The sequence below is a fragment of a genome, unplaced genomic scaffold (genome assembly GCF_019419815.1).
Source record: "Pyrus x bretschneideri cultivar Hongxiangsu unplaced genomic scaffold, Pyrus_bretschneideri_v1 Contig17, whole genome shotgun sequence".
Classification (NCBI taxonomy): Eukaryota; Viridiplantae; Streptophyta; class Magnoliopsida; order Rosales; family Rosaceae; genus Pyrus; species Pyrus x bretschneideri.
In genome coordinates this window covers 4,923,782-4,945,627 of record NW_025999468.1, presented here as the reverse complement: position 1 = coordinate 4,945,627, position 21,846 = coordinate 4,923,782, and the positions used below count along the sequence as shown (strand labels likewise).

Sequence of the window (21,846 nt, the reverse complement as noted above, 5' to 3'; positions counted from 1 at the left end):
AGTGGCATGAGATGCATATGGTATTAGAGTAGTGACAGAAAGTAATAATACCTCTGCACTTTGTGAATGTTCAATCTCCACCGTTTCTCTCCCGTAACAACTCCGCACTTTGTGAATGTTCAATCTCCACCTAACAACTAATAATTTAACCAACGCTTTTGCTTAAAAAAAAAATCAACCGGCTGAAACGACATCAAAGGAAACTTTTCACATGTTAAAGAAAATAGACGGAAGGATGACAGAAATTGCAATTTGATCGACATTCTTTAGCGGTTATTGGTTTCCGTCGCCAAGGACAATATTGTAAAAGAGCGCAAACAAAATTAGCGGATTGCACGTTGGTGAGGTCCCTGATGTTTTCTTCCCTTCTCTGACTTTTTACTCCGACTTCAAATGATGAATCCCAAATTCCACGAACCCTAGCTGCCAGCACACAATCGTCTCAAGATTGCCAATTATCGCAGTCACAATCGCTCGCTGATTGAATTTCCTACTCCCCCACACTGTTACGTTTCGTCGTCGGCAGCACAATCGGGTCAATTCCGCCATGAAATGGAGCTTCTGAGATGGTGATATTTGATGAGGATTAGGCGGGAAGCTGGAGCTGGAGCTGAAATCGGAAGTGTTTGAGGATTAGGGATGCAAATTTTTTGGATTAGGGTTACGCATGTTTCCGCATTTGGGGTGGTTTGTGGGTCTGAACTATAAATCATCATCGGCAAAGAGGTTGCCAGATGCCAAGCCTCCCCCGGCTAAGATTAAGCCGGTGGCTATGTTGGACGCTGTTCAAGAGGTTGCTATTTACATTCACAGATTTCACAATCTCGACCTTTTCCAGCAGGGGTATGTTTGTTTCTATCTGCATTTTGTGGATTGGGTGTGGGGTTTGAACCCGGGATGCAGTGGGTTTTAGAGGAAGGCGGTAACCCACTAGGGGCAATTGACCATTTGCTGTTAATTGGTGTATTTTGAGCTTGTTTGTGATTGTTTTTTGCTTAGTTGAATTTATGGGAATTTGTTAACTTATTTATGTTTTGCTCGTTTAGATGGTACCAAATTAAGATTACAGTGAGATGGGAGGACAGTGAATATACTTCTGTGGGGACTCCAGCAAGAGTTGTGCAATATGAAGGTAACTTATTTTCACTGGAGTTGTTATGGCTGCTTTCTACTTATTCACTCTTCTAGGCTAAAGTACAATCATAAATACATGTGAAGTTCCTTGCTTGTAAGTTGTAAGTATATATAAATATGGGGCTCGACTCTCACGGTATGAGATCTTTTGCTAAGTTACTCATGGTTTAAGACAAAATTTTATAATGCAGTATAATTTTACAAATCTTACCTTGTTATGTGTTGCAGTGATGGGTTTTAAGTAAAATTGGAACCTGGGCATTGAAATATCATAAACTGCCCTAGAAGTTTTGGCAAGTCCCTTTTACATTGAAAGTGTGTACATTCAATGGTCAATTGTTTCTCCTTTTGAATTTTCTCAATTTATCACAAGTTGGTTGCTGTTGTTTAAGAGCTAGGTTTTCATATTTTGTTTTGTAGTGTTATTCTTTCTTTCGTTCATATTCTAAATAATAGACAGTGTAGAGTCAAAACTTTACATGACCTACCCAGGTCCAACTATTTTTTATAACAGATTGTTGGATATTCTCATGGTTTAAAAATAATCCTTGAACAAAGTTAAAGTAATTAATAGAAAACTATAGAAGAATCCACCCACGGTTTCTTTGTTCCCCATATTGATCATTGGGTGGTGTTGTGGGAGAGCCTCTTAGTTTGTTCTCTTTGCTTTCGTTTCTTTGTTTTTGTAGTGGTCCCCTTAACCCCTGAATCCGTTTTGTATTTTTATTCCATTTGTTTGCGATAAAATGTCTCTTTCTAAAAATTAAAAATATAAATAGTGACCATTGGGTGGACCACTTTTTTAAGATTTACAGAGCAATGTTTTGCTTCAGTTAAAAGCTTGTGGAATTTAAGTAATGCTGTTTTCATAAACTAAGGGCAAGAATTTAGAGATAATTAAATTGTTTGACTGGCAGCTTCTGATCTGGGTTCTGATGATGTATATGGAGTATGGAGGATTGATGATACTGACAACAGCTTCTCAAGTCAGCCGTTTCGAATCAAATATGCCAGGCAGGATGTCTTTTTATCAATCATGATATCGTTCAATCTATCTCTTGCTGGACTTGAGGTACTATAATCTCTCTCGCTTTCCTGCTCTGTGTGCATGTATATGTGTGTATGCACGCATTTGTGACTTATAAGGATTTTATTGAAGATGGTAGCCCTCATAACATGTTTGGTATCTGGGTTGGCTACCTACTTCCGTCATAACATTGACTACTAGCTTAATTTGTTTGGTCTTCCCATTTGCATTCTTAATATCTTAGAGGCAAGCAGGTCAAATTCTTTAAAAAATAAATACTGATTTGCAAATGAGATTAGATTACTTTTTGAAGACTGTCATTGTTGGCTAAGTATGTGTTATAATTTGAGGATTATATAATCTATTTTAGCCCAGTAGAATGTAGAAATGTTCATATAAATTATAAAGTATTCATGTTTATAGTATATACTTTTCAGGGTATATCATCGTCTCCTATTATTTTGAAGTTTGAACTTCTGCATGCCCCCATATTGGGAAATAGGTGAGTTTGACATGATTCATTTTTTTTTTTTTCTTACATGATTAAGTTCGCAATTGAAATTGTAGTTGGTGATTGTATTGTATAATTGCAGGTCTGACTTGCAGGCTTCTCTAGGTGCTAGCCCTGCTGCTGTCCATGAATTTCGAATTCCTTCTAAAGCTCTTCTGGGTTTGCATTCATATTGCCCCGTTCATTTTGATGTATTCCATGCAGTACTTGTTGATGTTAGTGTACACATCAGTCTACTGAAAGCTGTCTCTTATACACACCCATTGAAGGTACCCAGGTTTGTCACATATTCTAGTCTATAACATAGTTTGGCATTCCATTTTGAGGAAATTAGTAGTCTTGTGATATTGGAAACTAATTGTTGTGCATAATTTATTTGTAAATTTAACTCAGATTTGATTTATTTCAGTGATTCTTCCACTCCTGAAAATGTTGGTACAGAAGGTGATTCTGGGTCCAATCAAGTATGTTGTTACCCATTAAATTCTACTAGATCTTTTTCTTGCCCTTGGGAAGCTTGACATTGTTCACTCTTGAATATTTTATCTTGTTTAGCAGTGTATTTCGATGTGTTTGTCATCTTTGCTTTTCTCTTTCACGTACTTGATGACAATATCAATAACTTGTGCATGCACATGTGCTTTCCAAGGGCATTTACACAATACCAGAACATACAAACATCAAATGATTGGGCACATGAAAGTTCTGCATGGTTGTGGGCCCTATGGCTACACATTGCAGTTTGAAGGAATTCACTTTGTAGTAGCATTAAGTTTATATTTTTCGTAATAGAGGGCTTTATGAGTCATTTCCTTAGTTACAACAGTTTAAATTACTTTCACTATCCCTAATATATTCAATATCCTTGGGACTCTTTTCTCAAGAATATCCTTAGCATTTGTTTATTATATAAATGTCATAAACACTCATTTGAAATTTCTTCGTGCTAGATCAGGGTACCATTCAGTGGAAGTCCTTCACATTATGTTAGGATTCACATTATATTATATAAATGTCAGTTAATGACTTTTTGTTGGAGGAAAAAAGACTAGACAAATACACTGAGCAGACTTGACTAATTTACAGGCTATAGCTACCTTTTTGGGATTGCATAATCTGAGAAGCGCTAATACGTAATTACATTATGGTTATTATATGGAATTACAAATAACCTGACTTGGAAAGTAGAAAAATACACATCTATTGTCTGCAAAGTGACATCAATGTTGAAAAATAACATATAAACTTGTTTAAGGTTGAGAAACAATTCTTGACCGCTGTTCTCACCAAATAGTTACTAACCAAACCATGCATTTTGGAAAAGGGTGATTGAATTAAAAAAAAACCCTTCTGTGATACACAAGATTTGGTAGTGTTTTTAGAGAGCGAGGTGTGGCACACCTTGAGGCATGGCACCATTCGAGGATTGGTCATTATGCTTGAATGACAATGAATACTGATTTCATTATTTTATATTCTTATATTATATAATAATTTAATACTCGAAAAGCTTAAGTCTGAATGCCTAGAGCAAAAGTTTCATGGCAATATCAGTTCCCTTTAACCAGACATCTTTCTTAAGTCCCTAGCACTAGAAGGTTTTAAACTTATGAAGAGAAGTACATTGAGAATAAAGAGTACTGAGCACAATATAAAATATAGATGGGTGGTCGAATCAATGTAATTGAATAAAAAAAAAAAAAATTCAAAATTGGCTATGCTCTTGAACTATAAAGGTTTTTAATATGCTTAATCTATTTTTTTGCGTTTTATATGCCTTCTTCTTCATAGGCTGTTCTATATATGTGTACAGTTTAAAATTTGTTATTGACTAGGCATCAACACAGGCAGCTGCTGCAGATGTGAATGACATTATTCTTGCTAAATCATTGTTAAATGCTCGTGACATACTGCTTGAAGAACTCCAGAAACTTGGCAAGGCTATTGACCAAGCTGTTGATTTGACCGATTTTATATCTAAAATAGACGACACAAAGTTTGATTTCCTGCAAGAAAATTGGGTGACAGCAGATGACAAAGTTTCAGGACAAGGCAAGCCACAAAATGGTCTTGAGGTCCTTCCTTATTTCATACAGCACAATGTTCTTATCCCTTGTTTTTTTTTTTTTTTTTTTTTTTTTGAATTTGTATGCTTTAAGGTTAGTATTTTTTCTTACTTTATATGTTTTTGAACAGAAATTAAATGGCACATCGGAGTTTGGAAGTGGTGAGGCCGTACGCCACTTGTCAAGGGGTGCCCTTCAGAATTCTTTTCATTCGTTGGGCGATCAAATTTTATATTTATGGAACACTTTTTTGAACTTCCACAGGTTCGCTTTCATTTGATAATGTTATTACTTTATTATGGGTTTTTTATTGGTTTTTTTTTTAATTGAAACGATGCAATACTAGATGACTGTCCCAATCATGGACATGTGTGTTTTTGTATAGATTTACATATGCACATGATATATGTGTGTGTGTGTGTGTCAAATGGACCTGTGGTTTGCTATAATTGTCAATTAGTAACGTGGTTTCCATTTTGTAAATATGGCCTTTGTGGTTGATATTTGTTGCCAATTTTAGTCAGAATAAGGGTATTTAGTCTTTTCAGTCCACCTGGAACACCAATTCTAATATCTCCCCTCCTGCAGCCAGCCCAGAACCCCCATCCCACTGCCCCTGATCTATCCCGACCCCGACCCCAGCCACCACTCCTCCCACAGACCTCCCAAATCAGTCTCATCCCAGCTCCCACCCACCCCCCTCCTCTTCTTCTGCAATGCCACTACACCCCTCCCTGATCAGACTGCTTGAAAGATCATCATACCTGTGGTTTTGTTAGTGCGATTGAAAGAATTAAGAATTTTGAGAAAAATGGCCAAGTTGAAAATATTGAATTTGAAACCACAACTGAATTTGACTTTGACATTTGTAGCAAACCACAGGTACCATATGCATATCTATCATATATGTATACTGAAACAGGCATCCTCTCTTAGAGTAAAAGGGCCCCCATATGAGGGTGAATTAGAGTGGATGCCTAATTGAAGGACATCTGGACGTGCAATACCAACAAGTTCTTATTGTCAACATAACCTGTCAGAAGTCTGTCATTACGTATTGACAGGTTATTGCAAATCTGCGGGTGAAGGGAAAAAAAAAAGGCATCACCTTTAGAAGGGCCCAAATTCGTCTAAGCTGTTCAATAAAAATGGCTCGGGTCCTCTCTGATGTTGATTGATTAATCTCCTATTTGTACCCACAATAAAAAAAGGAGGGCTAGTTCCTCTGGTCTAATTTCCAGATCTTCTGTACGTTTGTATGGTGATATTTATTCATTGCAGGTTTAACAAAACAAAGATACTGGAATACTTGCGTGACACGTGGGCGAAGGATAGAAGAGCTGAGTGGTCAATATGGATGGTTTACTCTAAGGTTGAGATGCCTCATCATTTTCTGAATAGTAGTGGGGGTGAAGAGTCTTCCCACAATGGTGGCCATAAAAGACTTTCACCTATGTGGAAATTAACCGATGATGTAAGTATTCCACATGATTTTTTAGTTATGAAAGAAAAATTGTCCAACATGTTTTAAGAAATGTCAAGGGGGTGTTCCATGTACCTTGTGCAGAGTTCAGTTATGAGCCAAATTTAGATTCTTCAATCGATCTTTTATGGATCTGACTTGTGTTCTGTACAGCCTGCCCAGACTGCTGCTACCCGTGCTGAGCTTCATCGGCGAAGTATTGCGCAAATGAAGGTGAGTCATTGCTTTCAGATGAAGTGCCGTATTGTCAGTCCTCTTGGATTCTTTTTTTTCTAAACCAAAATTTTAAATTCAGATTAACAATCGGTCAATTCAAGACATGCATTTATTTGGAGATCCATCAAGAATTCCTATTGTCATTGTGGAACGTGTGTTGAATGCGCCTAGGCGTACAACTAGTGAAAATTCGTACTTGAGAAACTTGGACGTGATTAACTCTCCTGGCTTACTCTCTGGATCTGGCTCTGACTCCATAAACAAGAAATCTGACTTTATCTCACCAAAGAAAGGCCGTGTTTTAAAGCTTGTCGTCTTTGTGCATGGCTTTCAGGCTAGTTTTGTTCTCTTATAGCTTCCCCTAATTTTATTATATTTCGTCGTTTCCTCTATTCTTTCCTTGCTCCCCTCCAGTATTTCATGTGTGATGGACTTTTTTTTATTTTTATTTTTTAAAGTAGAAATACTCACAATTTTGAACTTGTCAAGGTATCAATTTGAATTTAGGTTAAAACTTGCTATTTATTTGTAATAACTTATGTATATGGAGGTTCACAATACTTTGCATATGTAGTGATCTTAGACGTTGTTGGTTGTGTTAGTCTTATATATTTCGATTCTTAAAGATAGTTAAACGTTAGTGATTTGTGGGTTGATATATTTATTTATTGGTCATTCATGTTTTATGCTGCAAGTTTACAACTTCATACCAGTTTTGTTGATCGAACAGCTGCATAAGTCTATTCATTTGTACTTTGTACTGTTCTAAAAATCCCCGCCTAGGCCCCACCTAGGCGCTAGGTGGCTAGTCACCGTCCCGATTAATGCCTAGGCGTTTGAAAATTAAGAAAGGGCACCTAGACCTGCTGAAGCACCTGCCTAGATCGCCCAGGCACCCACCTAGGTTGTGACTCACTTAGAAGAAAATAGATAACTTTCATTTGCATTTTATTTTTTTCAATAAATTGTAAGAGACTTGTTGAAAACTTAAATAAACACACATTATATGCTTGTTCCCCATGTTTTCATTATGTTCCAATACTTCATAATATATATAGCATTCTATTTTGTAGTTTTTGATGAAATTGCATATATTTTAAGTATAAAGTAAACAGACACTTCTTTACAAGAAATATAGTAGATTTACTTAAATCCGCCTAGTTTGCCTAGGAGCCTGCTTAGCCGTCTAGGCGCTAGGCCCCAGCCCGCCGCCCAACTAGCGCCTAGCATCTTTTAGAACCTTATTAAGACAGATTAGTGGATGCTTATTTCAATTCTCACACTACAGGGGCATCACTTGGATTTACGGCTTATTCGAAATCAATGGCTATTGATAGATCCCAAGGTAGAGTTTCTAATGTCAGAGGCAAATGAAGACAAAACATCTGGTGACTTCAGAGAAATGGGACAAAGGTTGGCCCAGGAAGTAGTTTCTTTCCTCAAGAAGAAAATGGATAAAGTTTCGAGATCCGGAAGCATAGCTGATATTAAGCTTAGCTTTGTGGGACATTCTATTGGGAATGTTATCATAAGAACGGCACTAACAGGTATTAAATTATTGACATCATGTTTTCCCATTATATGCAGTTGGTGTAAGATATTGGCCATTGTTTTTGCAGATAGCATTATGGAACCATTCCTAAGATACCTGTACATATATCTTTCTATATCGGGCCCACACTTGGGGTATCTATACTGTTCAAACTCTTTATTCAGCTCTGGGTTGTGGCTCTTGAAGAAGCTCAAGAACACACAGTGCATTCATCAGCTTACCTTCACAGATGATCCAGATCTTCAAAATACGTTCTTTTACAAGCTGTGTAAGGTACTGAGAATTCCTTTATTTAATGCATTTAGCTCAGCCATTGAGGTGTTTGCCTGATAGCTGCTCATCATCTTGGGAAATGTAAGCAAATCATGACATTGCATACTCGATACATTTTTCTGTGATTCAAAGTCGAGGCAAACATGACTTCTGCATTTTTATAATTATAACTTGGTTTAAGAAAAAATGGTTGACAAATGTGATGTGTTTATTTTTGCTGATGTTCTGAAGTAATTCTTTTTGCAGAAGAAGACACTTGAGAATTTCAAGCACATAGTCCTGTTATCTTCACCACAGGTATTTTGATCTCTTCCCTGGGGCTTCATGACCTAGTTTACTTAATTAAACTTAACTGACACATTGTTTTGGTTGCTTCAACTCTGCTGTTTTCCACCAAGTTTAATGTGAGACATGCAATTGGTCTATCCACGGACCCTAAATTCTCATGTGAGCCACTATGTTTGACAGTTTGAGCACCTACGATCTCGTAAAAATCAATTGCCATCTTACTCGCTTATTATACTGACCAAAAAAGAATAGACTTGTTTGTCATCCATCCTCAACCTGTAGACTTTTATCCTAGTGCTCAACTAATAAAAACTCAATGTGCTCATTCAGTCATCATTCATGTGAGCAGTACTCTATGGACCTTGGTGAACTAGGACTCTTAAAACCCTATTTTGTAGTTCGTTCTGTGGCTCCAAAACATGATCATTATGCTAGATTTTGACATTACTGAACTATTCATGCTTTCATAATGACCATGGTCTACATTATGAAGACAACATGCACTATTTCTTTGCTTTTGCTCTTCATGCTGAAAGATTTAATGTTTTCTTGGGAGGAACTCTTTATACCACTTTCGTTTCTTTGTACATTTTGACGTGTCATAGAAACACTTGTATTGAAGGGTACCTTTCAGTTTACAAAGGTCGATGTCTTAGAAAATGCAGTGATTTACTAGCACCAAAATGGAAGAGCTAGAATCTCATGAAACTTCTTTGCTCTTCATATTCTAATTATGGTTTTTTGAGGAAAATTTATTTTCATGATATCTATGTTATTCCAATGGAGAGTGAAACTTTTTCTTGTAACAGAAAAGAAATTTTCTTTAATAATTTGTTATAATTTTCTCTGATACCCATAATATTATTAATTGTGTTTTGTAGGACGGTTATGTTCCCTACCATTCTGCTAGAATAGATATGTGCCAGGCTGCTTCATTGGATTTCTCAAGGAAGGGAAAAGTGTTTCTGGAAATGCTGAATGATTGCTTGGACCAGATACGGGCTCCTCAGTCTGAGAATCGAGTGTTCATGCGTTGTGACATCAACTTTGATACCTCATTGTATGGAAAGAACTTGAACACCTTCATAGGAAGGGCTGCTCATATTGAGTTTTTGGAGTCCGACATTTTTGCAAGATTCATCATGTGGTCTTTCCCTGACCTATTTCGGTAGAGCAGCCGTTGCTGGCAATGCAGCTTCTTCTCTTGCCCTTCTTTATGTGGTTATCTCACTACCTCCACTGGAAAGACCATGTGAGGAAGACATCGGCTGTTGTAAATTTTCAGCTTTAGAACTCAATGTACGGGTAGAAGTTGTGCCATTGGCATCACATCCTTCTCATGGTAGCATCACGTCCTTCGCCACATTGAGGACGAGCAAATGATTGAAGACATGGGCTGTTGTAAGTTTTCAGCTTTAGAACTCAATTTACGGGTAGAAGTTGTGCCATTGGCTCAATGTGAAGTTTCTAGGAATGCCAATAGCCCGTGGAGCATACTATCTTATTAGTATCCAAGCGAGGCTGCTTGTGAGTTTTAAGAAAAGTAGAGAAAGCTGTAAGCATTATGCATATTCTAGGCTAATGAGATTCTATAATTTTGCTTTTGATCCAGTTCCCGTCAAAGGATCGTGTATTTTAAGCAGGCAGTAGCGACCGGGAATGGAACTTGCAAAATTTAACTAGTTGTGCAGTAGTAAGATTATGTTACAGTTATTATCCTTTTGCAGTTTCTCTTGTTCATCTTGTCGTGACACTTTGATATCATCATCATTATCTCCGTGCTGAGAAATTTATGTACTTATATTCCGAGTTACGAATCTCGTGATTTAATACTTGAGGCTAAATTTTCCGTTTAGATGAACTCGTTTTATGGTGCCAGCATTGATCCAGTTGCAAAAGACACCGAGACACATCTGCTGTGAAGATGCTTTTAAGTTTGATACACCATGCAACTGTCAAGATCTTAAGATTATGGAACTTCGCGTGTTGGCCGGTGCCATTCCATATGTTTTCCCAGTGCCGTTAGATCCTCCAGTTTCATCTCTCTGCATTTTCCCATGACAGTTTGCTCCAATTTGAGCCCATCGGACAAGTTTGAATGGAGAAGTGCATTCGCAAAGGTGCGACGCTTGTTCACTTCCAATAAACGTCAGATTGCCTAGAGATCCATCCGGTAAGTCACCTACGCATAACTGTTTTAACTCATTCATGTTACTAGCACACAAACTTCCAAGTTCTCGAGCATGAGCTTATTTGGAGCCAGATTTGTGGCCTTGTATGCATCTGATGGAACATTCGACGTGGAGAGACATCAATTCATGCAGTCTCTTAATGGCATATTCCTTGATAATGTTATTTACGCCTTACATTCAGCCTTGTTTCCATTCATGTAGAGGTATTGTTTGACTCTTGATAAGTAAGTAAAACTTTTCCCAATTTGGATGGAACCCAACATTTTCAGGAATGCATTCTGCAGCATGAATCTGAACTCAAAGGCTTAATGTAAAATCTTGGGGTTCATGTCGAAACATTTCATGGTCTAAGAAAGCAGTGTTTGTTAGTGCTTTGGCCAAGCTAAAAATGCCCGTAACATGCCAGTAACCACAATATTACAAGCCGAAGGCATGCCAATGCCACGAGATGACATGCCAACGACATGCAACGGCTTCCCCATGACATGACAAGACCACTCTCTCACATGCCATGGCACGCCAACGGCTTCCCTATGACACGCAATGCCAGACCAAGGACATCTCAGTGACATTTCGAGACTAGCAAAAATGATGGCAGAATGCAAGCCATGGCATACCAAGCTTTGCAAAGTGTCGGCATAATGCATGTTATGACATGCCAGTACCATACCAAGCCTCGCAAAGTGTCGCAAAATGCATGTCATGACATGCCAAGCATCGTAAAATTAATGCATGTCGGAAAGCATGTCATTACACACCAAGCCTTGCAAAAATGTCGGGCATAATGCATGTTATGACATGCAAAACCTAAAGTATGTTTAATTGAAAGACTTTATGTAAACAAGATTTTCATTCATATTAATAACAAAGAAAAACATACATCTTGATTAATAGAACAAATTTTCATTCATACGTGGAACTAAGTTGTAGTTACATGTGAATACTATTGGCTAATGCTAGTTAGTCTACTACAAAGACACAACTTGAGCAACAATAACGGTAATGTCGTCGATCTTGCCTCCTTTGTGCTCGAACCCAGCCTTTCTAGCGTTTTCTGAAAAAGGGCTAGGGCTGTGTTTATCGAACGAGTTATAGAGAGCTAGATTGGCGATGCTCGAAGCCAACTCACCACAACCAAGATCAAGATCACGATCACCACCACCTCCTTGTACAAGAACCTGCTCAATCTCACTTGGAAACATGTTGTCCAGCAAGCCATCAGTCCCAAGCACTACGATGTCTCCGGGGACTGTCTGAATCCACTCCTCCCAAGCAGAATCAGGGCGGTCACTGCTGATGCCGTTCCCCAACTGATAGGGACAGTTGAACCTGCGTTGTTGAGTTGGAGATTGGTACACAACCTTGTTGTTCCTAAATAGCAAGAACCCACTGTCCCCAACGTTCACAGCATGCAAGACTCCGCTCTCTTTGTTAAGGCTGAGGATGCAAGCAGTCGACGAGCCTTTCTCCTTGGTCTTAGCATAAGTTTCCTGCAACACTTTCCTTGGATCAACGGCTCCGATCATATCCGCGACCTTTCTTTTTCTTTTCTGTTCGTCGATGTTATTCGGATTATGGACGGCGATGAGGGCATTGTGCATGAGTTCTCTCGCGTACTGACCCGCGTCGATGCCTTTCTTGGCCCAACCGCCGATGCCGTCCGCCACGCCGATAGTCTGCTTCTCCGGGCAGATGAAGTGAGCGTCTTCGCCTAACTTGTCATCCTTGGGAAGATAAACCGACCCACAAACCATCTCGTGCAGGTTTCTCTTTGTTTCTTGACCATGGCAATTGTTATTGTTGATGATACCATTGTAGTTTACGTACTTCAACATTAACGAACTCAAAGCAGCTTCCGTCAGCATCATCTGCTCCCTTGCGTAGTCACCGGCGTCGACGCCTCCCTTGGTCCAACCTCCGACGCCGTCCGCCACGCCATTAGTTTGCTTCTCCGGGCAGATGAAGCGAGGTTCTTCAACCCTTGGCTTCTTAGCAATCAACATCTTAGATAATGGAGAGATAGAGACAAAGAGAGACAGAGAGGGAAGAAATTAACAGTGGAAAATATGGGGTACTCAACTAAGAGCAACTTTGTCTTTATAACTTTTCATAACTGGTAATTTCAAGTTTCCTATTCGAACTGGAAATGGGTTTCCTTTTCCTACTGGGAATGGGAAACCATAAAATAACCAAACTCATGAATATAGCAAATCAGTATTCAGAATATGACTTGAAACTTGATTTTCTTTATATATAAAAAAAAAATTACTATTTACTCAAATAAAACCTATTGTTTTGCTTCCACATCATGATTTTACATATTTAAAAAATTTCGGATGCCTAAATACCCTATTTGAATGTTTTTGTACACATTTAAGTCCATGCGTATTGTAAAGGATAATTAATGATTTTACAAAAAGAAAAAAGAAAAAAAACATTAATGTTATAATTTCATTGCTTAATATATAAAGATAAAACATGCCTAATATATATATATATATATATATATATATATGTGTGTGTGTATGTGTGCGCTCGCGCGTGTGTGTAATAATACATACTTAATTAAGTCAAGAAAATTATCTTTTACATATATATGTAAGTAATATTTTGCACACAGATATATATATATATATATATATATATATATATATAAAATAAAAAACCACTACACCACAGCAAGTTATTGCTTCGTAATTTTAGCATTTTTATACATAATCTTAGAGTTTCCTTCTCTTTAGGGTTTAGTGGATCAATATTGCAAAAAGTTGGGACAAATCCAAAACGATAAATAGTAGTAAAAAGATGGCCGAAAAAGGTAGTTCAAGAAAACATTATCAGCTACCATTTCATTCCGTGGTTTAAAGGATTTCGGATTTGAGTGTTTTTCTATTATTAATAATTGACAGATAGTAACTCAAAGACTTAGCATTATCTAATTAAAGTACGTTTAATTCATTATCTCCACATGCTTAGAAACTATTTCTGACAAGATGAATTGTTGGCACACGATAAGATGAGAATGCTTCGTTAAATATGTGAGCACACGATAAGATATGATTAAGAATGAGGACATTTGAATTAAAGTAGGAGTGGTCGTGATTGAAGATAAGATGAGAGAAAATTAGTTAAGGTGATTTAGACACATGAACCGAATCTATAAATGCTCTGGTTAGAAGATGAAATTATGAGAGGAAGGCTCATGACAAAAGAAATGGAGGAAGACTTAACATTATGAAACGTCAAGTCTCGCAAAAATGTCGGGCATAATGCATGTCATGACATGCAAAACCTAAAGTAAGGTTAATTGAAAGACTTAATGTACGTAAAATTTTGATCAATACAAGAACAATTTTCATTCATATTAATAACAAACAAAAACATACATCTCGATTAACAGAAGAACAAAATTTTCATTCATCCGTGGAACTAAGTTGTAATTACATATGAATACTATTAGCTAATGCTAGCCAGTCTACTACAAAGCCACAACTTGAGCAACAATAACAGTAATGTCGTCGATCTTGCCTCCTTTGTGCTCGAACCCAGCCTTTCTAGCGTTTTCTGAAAAAGGGCTAGGGTTGTTGTGCTTATCAAACGAGTTATAGAGAGCTAGATTGGCGATGCTTGAAGCCAACGCGCCACAACCAAGATCAAGATCATGATCACCACCACCACCTTGTACGAGAACCTTCTCAATCTCACTTGGAAACATGTTGTCCAGCAAGCCATCAGTCCCAAGCACTACGATGTCTCCGGGGATTGTCTGAATGCACTCCTCCCAAGCGGAATCAGGGCGGTCACTGCTGATGCCATTCCCCAACTGATATGGACAGTTTAACCTGCGTTGTTGAGTTGGAGATTGGTACACAACCTTGTTGTTCCTAAATAGCAAGAACCCACTGTCTCCAACGTTCACAGCATGCAAGACTCAGCTCTCTTTGTTAAGGCTGAGGATGCAAGCAGTCGACGAGCCCTTCTCCTTGGTCTTAGCATCAGTTTCCAGCAGCACTTTTCTTGGATCAACGGCTCCGATCATATCCGCGACCTTTCTTTTTCTTTTCTGTACGTTGATGTTATTCGGATTATGGACGGCGATAAAGGCATTGTTCATGAGTTCCCTCGCGTACTGATGACCCGCGTCGATGCATTTCTTGGCCCAACCACCGACGCCGTCCACCACGCCGATATTCTGCTTCTCCGGGCAGATGAAGTGAGCGTCTTCGCCTAACTTGTCATCCTTGGGAAGATAAACCGACCCACAAACCATCTCGTGCAGGTTTCTCTTTGTTTCTTGACCATGGCAATTATTGTTGTCGATGATACCATAGTAGTTTACGTACTTCAACATTAATAAACTCGAAGTAGCTTCCGTCAGCATCATCTGTTCCCTTGCGTAGTCACCGGCACGGGCATCGACTCCGTCCGCCACGCCAATAGTTTGCTTCTCCGGGAAGATGAAGCGGGGGTCTTCAAGCCTTGGCTTCTTAACAATCAACATCTCAGAAAATTAATGGAGAGATAGAGACCGAAGGGGAAGAAACTAACGGTGGAAAATATGGAGGAACTCAATTGAGAGCAAGTTTGTCTTTATAACTTTTCATATCTGGTAATTTCATGTTTCCGTTTTGAACTTATGAACTGGGAATGGGTAACTATAAAATAACCAAACTCTTGAACATATATATGGCCAAAGAAGTATTCAAAATATGATTTAGCCCCTCAAATTTAATTCTTTACATAAGAATTGATATTAATTGTTACTCAAATAAAGCTCATTGACTACTTTCATATTAACAAATTTATTAATTATGTTTGATTTTACTATTTAAATTTTTTTTTTGAATGCCTAAAATACGCCTCTTTGAATTTTATTTTTTTTACACATTTAATTTCATGCAAAGTGTAAACGATAATTAATAATTTTACAAAAGTAAAAAAAAAAATGTTATAAATTAATATTACTATTAATTGACATATAGTAACTCAAAGACTTAATCTATCTAATTAAAGTAGGTTGTTACTTAGTACTACGATCTAGTAGTATTTCTCTTCACTTGTAAGTGAGAGATATTAGGTTCGATTTTCGCCAAATGCGAATTTGAACCATATTGTGAGACTAATTCCATCCCCTTCCTTTTAGTGTAGACAATATCATTTGTTAAAAAAAAAAAAAGTACGTTTAATTCATCCATGCTTATAAATTATAGAGAGAAAGAAAAGAAAAAAAGTGTAAGAGGAGGGGAGGGATGGGGAGGGGATTAGGAGGAGAGAAAATCTTACACCAAGTAATACACCCAAATCGAAACCAGTTCAATGAAATAACATAATCTTGTCATATTGACAATACCTCATTCAGGATTAAAGACCACCTACATAGAAAGACCCCCAAAAATTATAGAATGATCGTGAAAACAGATGGGAGATCAAATATAAATGATAGCATGGTTACATATAAAAGTAACCATATTCGATGATATTAGTAATCTAGACTACTAAGTAGTCTGATTTTTACCATATTTGTTAATTTTAATGTTACTTTATTGTTTTCAAATGCCCTCATTCAACATAATTTCTGGCTTAGTCCCTAAAAAGCATGATAGGCCCCATGTCGTAGTAGCATACCAAATGTGGGTGTTTACTACATCATATCCCGCACTTATTCTTCTTAACTGCATCAATGACAAGTTTGGAATCCCCTTCCACTTCCATCTCATGAAAACCTTTTAGCAGCTGTGCATGACAAAGGGTGTCCCGCACGTGATGATTTTTAGGAAATGAAATTCATGCATTTTTTTTCTTTTACACCATTATTGTTAAATTATGTCTATTTTAGTGCTTTACTAAGGCGCTAATCATTTATTTAACTCTACTCTATAGACTCTAATCTATAATATTTTTTTATAATCTAAATTAATTATATTGTAGGTTTCATTAAAATATCATTTATACAAAAATTTAATAAAATTGAAAGTCGCTTAGTAATCTTATGACTTGATAAATAGATGAATGGATAAATAATGAAATATTCGCAACAATACTTGAAAGGGCTAAACTAGTTTTGATTTGGTTGAACTTTTCAACTCCTAGACTACATTGTGGGTTAAGATTTGTTACAAGTTATTAATGTCGTATTAAATTACTAACTAGCTAATGTTGACAACTCTTATCTATTATTGTTGATAAAAAATAAAATAAAGAATATATTATTGAAAATATAAATGTTGGGTCGGCATGTGATTGAAAGATGATTGAAAATAATCGTTGAAAAAAATATCATATTGGTAAGTGTTGAGAATCAATCTCATATATTGTTGATGAGAGGAAGACTTTGCATGAGCTTATAAATAAGTTGGGTTATTCCTGATATTATCGATGGTTATATGGTGGAATTTTAACTTTTTTCATGGTATCAGAACAGGTTGTCCCACGTGTATGAAGGCAATTGGTCACACGCGCTTTTGAAAATTTTCATATTGATGGGAAGAGAAACCTTATCAGTAAATTGGTTCATATTATCAATTGGTTTTAAAAAAACATGCGATAGCAGTAACCTTTATCGTCCTCTAATCCTCTTCTCCTAATTATCCTTTGCCGCTAAAATTTCCTTACCGGATTTGTGTCGACTCAATACATTTACGTTACCAATCTCCGTTTCACTCGTCACCAACTTTGTTACAATCGAGGCTTCCAATTTTCTTGAAGCAGAAGCCATCAGACTTGGGTTTGACTTATCCAATGGCAGATTACTCTCTCCCCAAGGATTCCTATTTTCTTGGGTTTGACAGTTCGACTCAGTAAGTTACCATTCCCTCACTCTTTCTCCCTCCAATTTCATATCTTTCTTGATGCTGCTCATGAAATCAGAATTACCCACATCACAAGTTCACATTCTTACATGGTTATAGATGTGGGTTTTCATTGTTTTACTGCAGTCCATGATAAGTCAATTAGTATCCCCTGTAATCTGAATTGGGTAAAACTTGATTGTTACTTGTTAATGTTTTGTGGGTTCTCATTGTCTTACTGTGAAATTAAATTTCATATGGGAATATGATTCTCTGGATGCTTGGTAATCTGAATTGGGTAAAACATGATTTTGTTTTAGTAATTGTTATTGGTTTCTAACTTTCTACTACAAGGTCTCTGAAGGCAACTGTGCTAGACTCCAATCTCAACGTTGTTACTACAGAGCTTGTCCAATTTGACACTGAATTGCCCCATTACAAAACCAAAGACGGAGTCTACCGGGACCCTTCGGTTAATGGTAGAATTGTTTCACCCACCTTGATGTGGGTGGAAGCTCTAGATCTTGTGCTTAGAAAGCTTTCCAGCTCAAATTTGGATTTTGGGAAAATTGCTGCTGTTTCCGGCAGTGGACAGCAACATGGCAGTGTCTATTGGAAGAATGGAAGTTCTTCGCTATTGTCATCATTGGACCCCAAGAAGCCATTCGTGGATCAGTTTAAAGGAGCATTTTCAGTAAATGAATCGCCAATATGGATGGACAGCACCACCACAGCACAGTGTAGAAAGTTAGAGAAGGTTGCTGGTGGAGCATTGGAGTTATCCCAACTTACGGGTTCACGCAGTTATGAAAGATTCACAGGCCCACAGATTAAGAAGATATTCGAGACACATCCTGAAGCTTACAAAAACACTGAGAGGATCTCCCTGGTTAGTTCGTTTATGGCATCTCTTCTGATAGGGAAATATGCTTGTATTGATGAGTCCGACGGTGCAGGGATGAACTTGATGGATATAAAGAAAAGGGCCTGGTCTAAGAAACTTTTAGAGGTCTGTCATATTTTAAGAGTAAATTTTCCTTGTTAATTATGTTTCTCTGATCTTGTTAAGTTTCTCGCTTTTTCTTGGAGTGAGTGTTACCTCTGAGTAACGTTATCAGTTTACTGTTTCTAGTTTGATTAATTTTCTTGGTGCTTGATGTTAATTGAAGGCCACTGCCCCTGGTCTGGAGGAAAAACTTGGAAAGATAGCTCCTGCCCATTCTGTTGCTGGCCACATTGCTCCCTATTTTCTGGACAGGTCAGTGGCACTCTTGTAGCATTCTCTTGACATAGATCGTTATATGCTGTGTTAGAATTTTCATGAGGGACAAAATAAACTACGTGCGCCACAAAAGAAAAAAATTGTTGACATAAGCCTGCATTAGGGTGAAGTAATTAAATAAAATAGCAAACCAAATGGACCCATGGGATGGTATTCTTAAGAAATGGAATGCGCCTCTGAAACCAGGAAGTGGACAACCGTAGTTTGCGCAGTCCATTTTTATGATCTTATATGTTTTGCCGTTTTTGGATAAGCGCTTTTGTGTAGGGTTTAGGGATTTACATGGTACTTGAAAGGCTAAAAACCTATGGTTTCTCCCATTTCAAAATCAACTTAATCTATAGTATCCAAGTTCTACTTATCAAATAGGAAAAAACGACTATGATATCACAAAGTGATACAAAGATTTTAAATATCACACAGGGAGCGATAAAGTCGTGTGGTAGTTGTATCCTGCATAACTTTTCAAATAATAAGCCTGAAAATGTGGATGATCATGAAAGTTTGTCATCAAAAACTTGTCTGTATTGAACGGAGTTATGCTACCATGGTCATGATTTGAGTCTGCAGCCACTGTAGTTACATGTATACTTTCTGTCTGAAAATATGTCCCTAACAGATAAGAAATTTCAATCTCGTTCCAGATTTCGCTTCAACAAGAATTGTTTGGTTATTCTGTGGACAGGAGACAACCTCAACAGTGTGGCAGGTGCCTGATTTTCAAGTTTCCATAACCGAACTCTTTTAAATCACTTAATATGTTGCTAATATTTCTAAATTTCTGATGAACTGGTGAAATCTCTTTAGATCCTTCATGGTTCTGCTGTTGGTTGTTGTAGTTTATCATTTCATATAGTGAGGGTGCTGTCGTATGATTTAGTTTTGTTGGAGCTGCAGGTTTAACCGTAAGTACCCCAGGGGATCTAGTAATCAGTCTTGGCACAAGTGACACCGTAAGTTGAAATTCGGATCTTCTTGATACCGTTTCTATTCTCAATGGTTTCTTCTACGTAATTTACTATTGAAGTTACTCTGGATTCTTACCGATATCTCCTGTTCTCATTTACTCGTATCTGTTGCTCAGCTGAATTGGATTGCTGATGATCTTCAACCTAGCTTGGAAGGAAATGTTTTCCCCAACCCTGTTGACACAAAGGGGTACATGGTAATGCTGGTTTACAAGAACGGGTCACTTACTCGTGAAGGTACAAACCGTGCGCTGACACATTTTTATGGGTTCCAATCGAGATATCTGTCTAGTTTCCTGGTATGACCTCAATCTTCATATTAGATATTCGCAACCGCTACATGGAAAGCAGTTGGGACAGGTTCACTCAAGCGCTTTCAAATACATTACCTCTTAATGGTTAGTACATGGCTTGCCTGAATTAATTCTTCTGTTTCCTTTCATAAACCGGAAAAGTAAATAAATAAAAGCTTTTTAGCCAAAATGGCCCTTGAGATTTGCATAACTCTTCTCTTTGGTCCTTGAGATTTGAAATCAATAGAAGTGGCCCTTGAGTTTGTCCACCATCAATTATTTTGGTATTTCTGTGAAAATTCTATTTAATAAGGACCAAAATGACAAAAATATCCTCAATTTAATAAATAATGGGCCAAAATAATTTAACAAATTGAGGGTATTTTTGTCATTTTATCCCTATTTAATGGAGATTTGATTGATGGGGACAAATTGAGAAACCACTTCTGTTGATTTCAAATCTCAAGGATCAAAGTGATGGGTTATGCCAATCTCAGGGATCATTTTGGTTAAATAAATACTTTCTTTTTGGAATTATTGTCGTAATTTCTATATTTCATATTGCAGTTTCTACTTTCTTGTACAGGTGGGAAGCTGGGTTTCTACTACAAGGAGCATGAAATTCTTCCCCCACTTCCAGGTTTGTACTTGTAATCTCTCTCACTTACTGACTGAGGTTTATCCAATTTTACGATCTCCTGTCAAATTGCCTTCTTTTCTGGGTTGGTTTTCGAACGACAATACTAGTTAAGCCATCGCAGTTTCCGGCCAAATTGTAGGCAGATAAAACACGGTTGATCTAAATGGTAGCTTTTTGTCCATTTATTTGCCTTGGGAATCAAGTGCACTGATCGGATGCGACGGGGAGTTTGCTACCCGGGAGCTTTAACACTACATTGTTGCTTCTTTGAAGTGTTTACATGTTGGTTTCCATCGCAACCAATTTCTGTAGTGCCTGGATACCCAACTGCATTTCAAGTACTTAATTTCTGTAATGCCTTCAGTTGGTTTCCATCGCTACGTTCTTGAAAATTTCAATGGCGAGACTCTGGAGGGTGTGAATGAACGCGAAGTAGAGAAGGAATTCGATGGTGCTTCTGAGGTTTGTACTTTTTACATGCAAATTGTTCACATAGGTGGAGGATTCCCCACAACAACTCTCCCTGTGAAAGGCGAATTTACGAATTTTGCAGGTTCGGGCTGTAATAGAGGGCCAGTTTGTGTCAATGCGAGGTCATGCAGAAAGAGTTGGAATGCCTTCTCCAAAACGATTAATAGCAACCGGGGGTGCGTCTGTAAATCGCGCCATCCTGGGCGTCGCAGCTTGTGTTTTTGGGTGTGAGGTTTACACAGTTCAAGGGCCGGGTAAGCGTTTCGCCAAATATATGCGTTATGTGTATCGAGAGACCGCAACTCATTATTTCTTTTCCTTCTCAAACCTTCTTACAGATTCGGCTTCTCTAGGAGCTGCCTTAAGGGCTGCGCATGGTTGGCAATGCAACAACAAAGGCAGTTTTGTGCCGTTCAAATGCCTGTATGAGCACAAGTCGGAGAACACATCCCTCAAGAGCAAACTTGCAGCGATTCCCGACACACATCTAGTTCCGAAATATGGGCTGATAGCGAAGAAGAGACTCGAAATAGAGAACCGCCTAGTTGAAAATTTCGGACGTCTCTGATATTTCCGGGATGGAATGCTTCGAATTGCTTTATGTCAAGAGCCGGAAATTCTAATCGTTTTAATATCGAGTTTTAGTTTGAGATCGATTGTAT

General features: G+C 37.8%; 4 protein-coding genes across 6 annotated transcripts; 2 read left to right on the top strand and 2 right to left on the bottom strand.

Annotated features, from left to right (window-relative positions):
- Positions 1 to 271: 271 nt before the first annotated feature.
- On the top strand, positions 272 to 10,290 carry LOC103928199 (protein FAM135B). Of its 2 annotated transcripts, none has more exons than XM_009337208.3 (15): positions 272 to 843; positions 1,047 to 1,132; positions 2,052 to 2,206; positions 2,599 to 2,663; positions 2,755 to 2,949; positions 3,082 to 3,136; positions 4,508 to 4,747; positions 4,869 to 5,002; positions 6,020 to 6,212; positions 6,375 to 6,434; positions 6,517 to 6,771; positions 7,726 to 7,984; positions 8,057 to 8,262; positions 8,509 to 8,559; positions 9,432 to 10,290. In XM_009337208.3, the coding sequence occupies exons 1-15, from the start codon at positions 668 to 670 to the stop codon at positions 9,720 to 9,722; spliced, it is 2,421 nt and encodes an 806-aa protein (XP_009335483.2). In that variant the 5' UTR covers positions 272 to 667; the 3' UTR covers positions 9,723 to 10,290. The 2 variants fall into 2 exon arrangements, with proteins under 2 accessions (XP_009335483.2, XP_009335484.2); XM_009337209.3 differs by having other exon boundaries at positions 276 to 843; positions 4,520 to 4,747.
- Positions 10,291 to 11,710: 1,420 nt separating this feature from the next.
- On the bottom strand, positions 11,711 to 12,745 carry LOC103928217 (probable protein phosphatase 2C 55). The gene has a single exon (XM_009337224.2). It carries the CDS (start codon positions 12,743 to 12,745, stop codon positions 11,711 to 11,713), a length of 1,035 nt encoding a protein of 344 aa, XP_009335499.2.
- A 1,475-nt stretch (positions 12,746 to 14,220) lies between these two features.
- LOC103928218 (probable protein phosphatase 2C 55) lies at positions 14,221 to 15,243 on the bottom strand. The gene is made up of 2 exons (XM_048581752.1): positions 14,714 to 15,243; positions 14,221 to 14,626 (listed from the first exon to the last, which is right to left on the bottom strand). Exons 1-2 carry the CDS (start codon positions 15,241 to 15,243, stop codon positions 14,221 to 14,223), a joined length of 936 nt encoding a protein of 311 aa, XP_048437709.1.
- Positions 15,244 to 17,305: 2,062 nt separating this feature from the next.
- LOC103928198 (xylulose kinase 2-like) lies at positions 17,306 to 21,834 on the top strand. 2 transcript variants are annotated; one of them, XM_048581550.1, is made up of 11 exons: positions 17,306 to 17,539; positions 17,895 to 18,539; positions 18,700 to 18,788; positions 19,457 to 19,521; positions 19,710 to 19,765; positions 19,897 to 20,017; positions 20,104 to 20,178; positions 20,660 to 20,713; positions 21,078 to 21,175; positions 21,267 to 21,438; positions 21,523 to 21,834. In XM_048581550.1, the coding sequence occupies exons 2-11, from the start codon at positions 18,033 to 18,035 to the stop codon at positions 21,750 to 21,752; spliced, it is 1,467 nt and encodes a 488-aa protein (XP_048437507.1). In that variant the 5' UTR covers positions 17,306 to 17,539; positions 17,895 to 18,032; the 3' UTR covers positions 21,753 to 21,834. The 2 variants fall into 2 exon arrangements, with proteins under 2 accessions (XP_048437507.1, XP_009335482.2); XM_009337207.3 differs by having other exon boundaries at positions 17,885 to 18,539.
- The last annotated feature ends 12 nt before the right edge of the window (positions 21,835 to 21,846 follow it).

Excerpts from the sequence above, each read along its gene's own strand:
- LOC103928217 (XM_009337224.2), bottom strand. The coding sequence starts at position 12,745 with ATGTTGATTGCTAAGAAGCCAAGGGTTGAAGAACCTCGCTTCATCTGC.
- LOC103928198 (XM_009337207.3), top strand. The coding sequence starts at position 17,481 with ATGGCAGATTACTCTCTCCCCAAGGATTCCTATTTTCTTGGGTTTGAC. Across the intron at positions 18,540-18,699 it reads GGTCTAAGAAACTTTTAGAG|GCCACTGCCCCTGGTCTGGA; the intron begins GTCTGTCATATT and ends TGTTAATTGAAG. Across the intron at positions 21,439-21,522 it reads TTACACAGTTCAAGGGCCGG|ATTCGGCTTCTCTAGGAGCT; the intron begins GTAAGCGTTTCG and ends ACCTTCTTACAG.
- LOC103928218 (XM_048581752.1), bottom strand. The coding sequence starts at position 15,243 with ATGTTGATTGTTAAGAAGCCAAGGCTTGAAGACCCCCGCTTCATCTTC. Across the intron at positions 14,627-14,713 it reads AAGACCAAGGAGAAGGGCTC|GAACAACAAGGTTGTGTACC; the intron begins GTCGACTGCTTG and ends CTTGCTATTTAG.
- LOC103928199 (XM_009337208.3), top strand. The coding sequence starts at position 668 with ATGTTTCCGCATTTGGGGTGGTTTGTGGGTCTGAACTATAAATCATCA. Across the intron at positions 1,133-2,051 it reads AAGAGTTGTGCAATATGAAG|CTTCTGATCTGGGTTCTGAT; the intron begins GTAACTTATTTT and ends TTTGACTGGCAG. Across the intron at positions 7,985-8,056 it reads CATAAGAACGGCACTAACAG|ATAGCATTATGGAACCATTC; the intron begins GTATTAAATTAT and ends TTGTTTTTGCAG.